At 54.6% G+C, this 2110-nt stretch overlaps 1 protein-coding gene across 1 annotated transcript in view; it reads right to left on the bottom strand.

The window, feature by feature from the left end:
- Positions 1-562: 562 nt before the first annotated feature.
- WASF2 (WASP family member 2) overlaps positions 563-2110 on the bottom strand; it is a 25716-nt gene continuing 24168 nt past the window's right edge. The window contains exons 9-10 of the mRNA XM_042827507.1: positions 1998-2110; positions 563-1520 (exon numbers count right to left, since the gene is read on the bottom strand). The exon at positions 1998-2110 is cut by the window's right edge and continues 33 nt beyond it. Coding sequence (XP_042683441.1) covers positions 1363-1520; positions 1998-2110 — 271 coding nt within the window. The 3' untranslated portion in view covers positions 563-1362. The remainder of the gene's footprint in view (positions 1521-1997) is intronic.

Raw genomic sequence — 2110 nt, 5'->3', positions numbered from 1 at the left:
CCCACAGCAGCCTGAGCCACAAGGCTTTGGAATCGCTTTCTGAGACACTTGTGCTCAAATTAAAATACAACAAGCACATCTGTAGCACTGGGAGATTTGCTTATAGATTTCCAAGATATGCATATACTCTATGTAATATAAAACAGCAGTAACACCTAGGTCAGCTGGTTCAAGTTCTCCATTTTCTTCCCCTGCCTGTAGTGAGCAGCCTAGGAATCCGCAGGGTTAGCTGGGAGAAGAAATGTTCTTAAAAATTAACTAATCAACTACAGGAACAAAACACGGGGAACAACACGGGTTAGGTGTGATGGAACCAACGGGCAACTCAGCTCACACACACGAGGTGGTTTGAGGCACAGGACCCCCCCTAATCCTGAAGTGAAAGGGAGGAGGAAGCAAAAGTAACACCAGCAATTCCTGCAGCAATGCTCTCTGCAAAAGCGTGCTGGCTGCAGTAGAGAAGCAGCGATTCCAACTGGTCAAACGGGGCCTGGTGCTCAGAGCAGCCCTCCCTGCTGCTTCCCTGCTGTAGGCACTTCTGGGTTTTGCTTTGTTTCTTTCAGCACGAAGCGGAGCCGTCAGCTCTGCTCTCCCTGCAGCAGGAAGCCAAGCAGCCGTCCTGCTGCAGCCCTGCATCCCTTTGTGCAAGGCTCCCCTGTGGCAAAGCAGTCCTGGAGGTTGTTGAGGAAGGTAAAGGCAGCTTTAAAAAGGAACACACCCCTCCTCTCATTGCACCCGATGCACGCTGCAGCCCTACAGCCAGCAGTGCCCCCCTGCAGGGGTAAGTCTGGAAATACTGAGGAGGGTCAGAGGGGAAGGAATTGTGCCGAAAACTGATTATGTGACAGTGGGATGCAGCAGAAAACAGACATTTAAAGCCCGTTTTCTTGCAGCACTACCAGTATTCACTGGAAAGGAAGAGCCACTAGATCAACTGCCTGCTGTTGCAATGAGGAAACTAGCTGAAAACGTCCTTCATCTGAAAGGCCGCGCGGCCACAACAGGATCATCCATCTTTGCTTTAAAAATCCCTCAGGACGGAGGGGTTTTGTGTGCTCTGCCTGGTGGCATCGAGGATCTGGAGGTTTAGTTCTCTTAAATAAGCAACCGTTGCACTGCCTCCAGCCAAATCCCAACGCCTCCATCCTCACTGCCTGCGAGGAGACCTATTGGAAAGGCAGAGCACAAAGTCCTGCCAAAGCCCGGGGGGGAGGGAGAGGGGAGATATGCTGGTGGTTGTCTGAAAACCCTTGGCACATCTTTGGTTACGGGATGGAAAGGAAACGGCGGAAGGTTTGGCCACCTGGTTCTTTAAGAAGCCGTTAACCCAGGAGGGAAGGGAACCGAGGGACGGGGCCGTGGTTAATCCGACCACTCGTCCTCATCGAACTCTGAAGAGTCATCCTCAGAGTCGCTGTACTCCACGGCGATGCGGCGCGACAGGATGGTGGCCACGTCATTGCCCACAACGTCCCTCTTCTCCTGCTCCCGCTGCTCTTCCACCTTGCGGAGCTGGAAGCCTGTTGGGAAGAAGGCAACGGAGGGGATCGTTCAAAGGCTTTGGTCATGCTGAAATCCCCAAGGCGGCCGTCCCTTTGATGAAACCCTCTGAGCAAGACAGCCCCTACTCTGCCAGCAAGTATTGGACACGCTATGGAAGAACAGTGATGGTGAATGACAGCCAAGACAGGCTGGGTGGGCAGGTGGAATGGGAATTGAATGTTTCTGCGCTCCTCCGAAGGGTTACACCACTGTCATTCAGCCCACTTTGCAAACTTGGACCGCGGCAGATCTGGCACTGCCGTCTCCAAGGCGCAGGCAGAGGCACACAGCCACCGAGGCCATCATCTGGTTGGGCAGACAAGGAGACAGCAAGAAACCTCCAACAGTGGGGCAGCCGCAGCCCCGCTCGTGAGGCAGCTCCCCCAGCTCTCGCCCGGCACACCGTGGGTATCCCACAGGCTGTGGAGCAAGCAGGAGCTGAGACGCAATCTTACCTTGACGAATCGCCGAAAGCAAATCGCTCCTGGCATCGCTAACAGCGGGCAGGGATGACTTGGGCTTGGAGGAGGAGGTGTCTGAGGGTGGAGGCGGCGCCGGGGGCCCATCG

The sequence above is a fragment of the Centrocercus urophasianus genome, unplaced genomic scaffold (genome assembly GCF_019232065.1).
Source record: "Centrocercus urophasianus isolate 14NV4802_14NV808 unplaced genomic scaffold, USGS_Curo_1.0 seq_282, whole genome shotgun sequence".
NCBI classification, from domain to species: Eukaryota; Metazoa; Chordata; class Aves; order Galliformes; family Phasianidae; genus Centrocercus; species Centrocercus urophasianus.
Note: the sequence above shows the minus strand (reverse complement) of the source record. Positions and strands in the feature narration are given on the sequence as shown.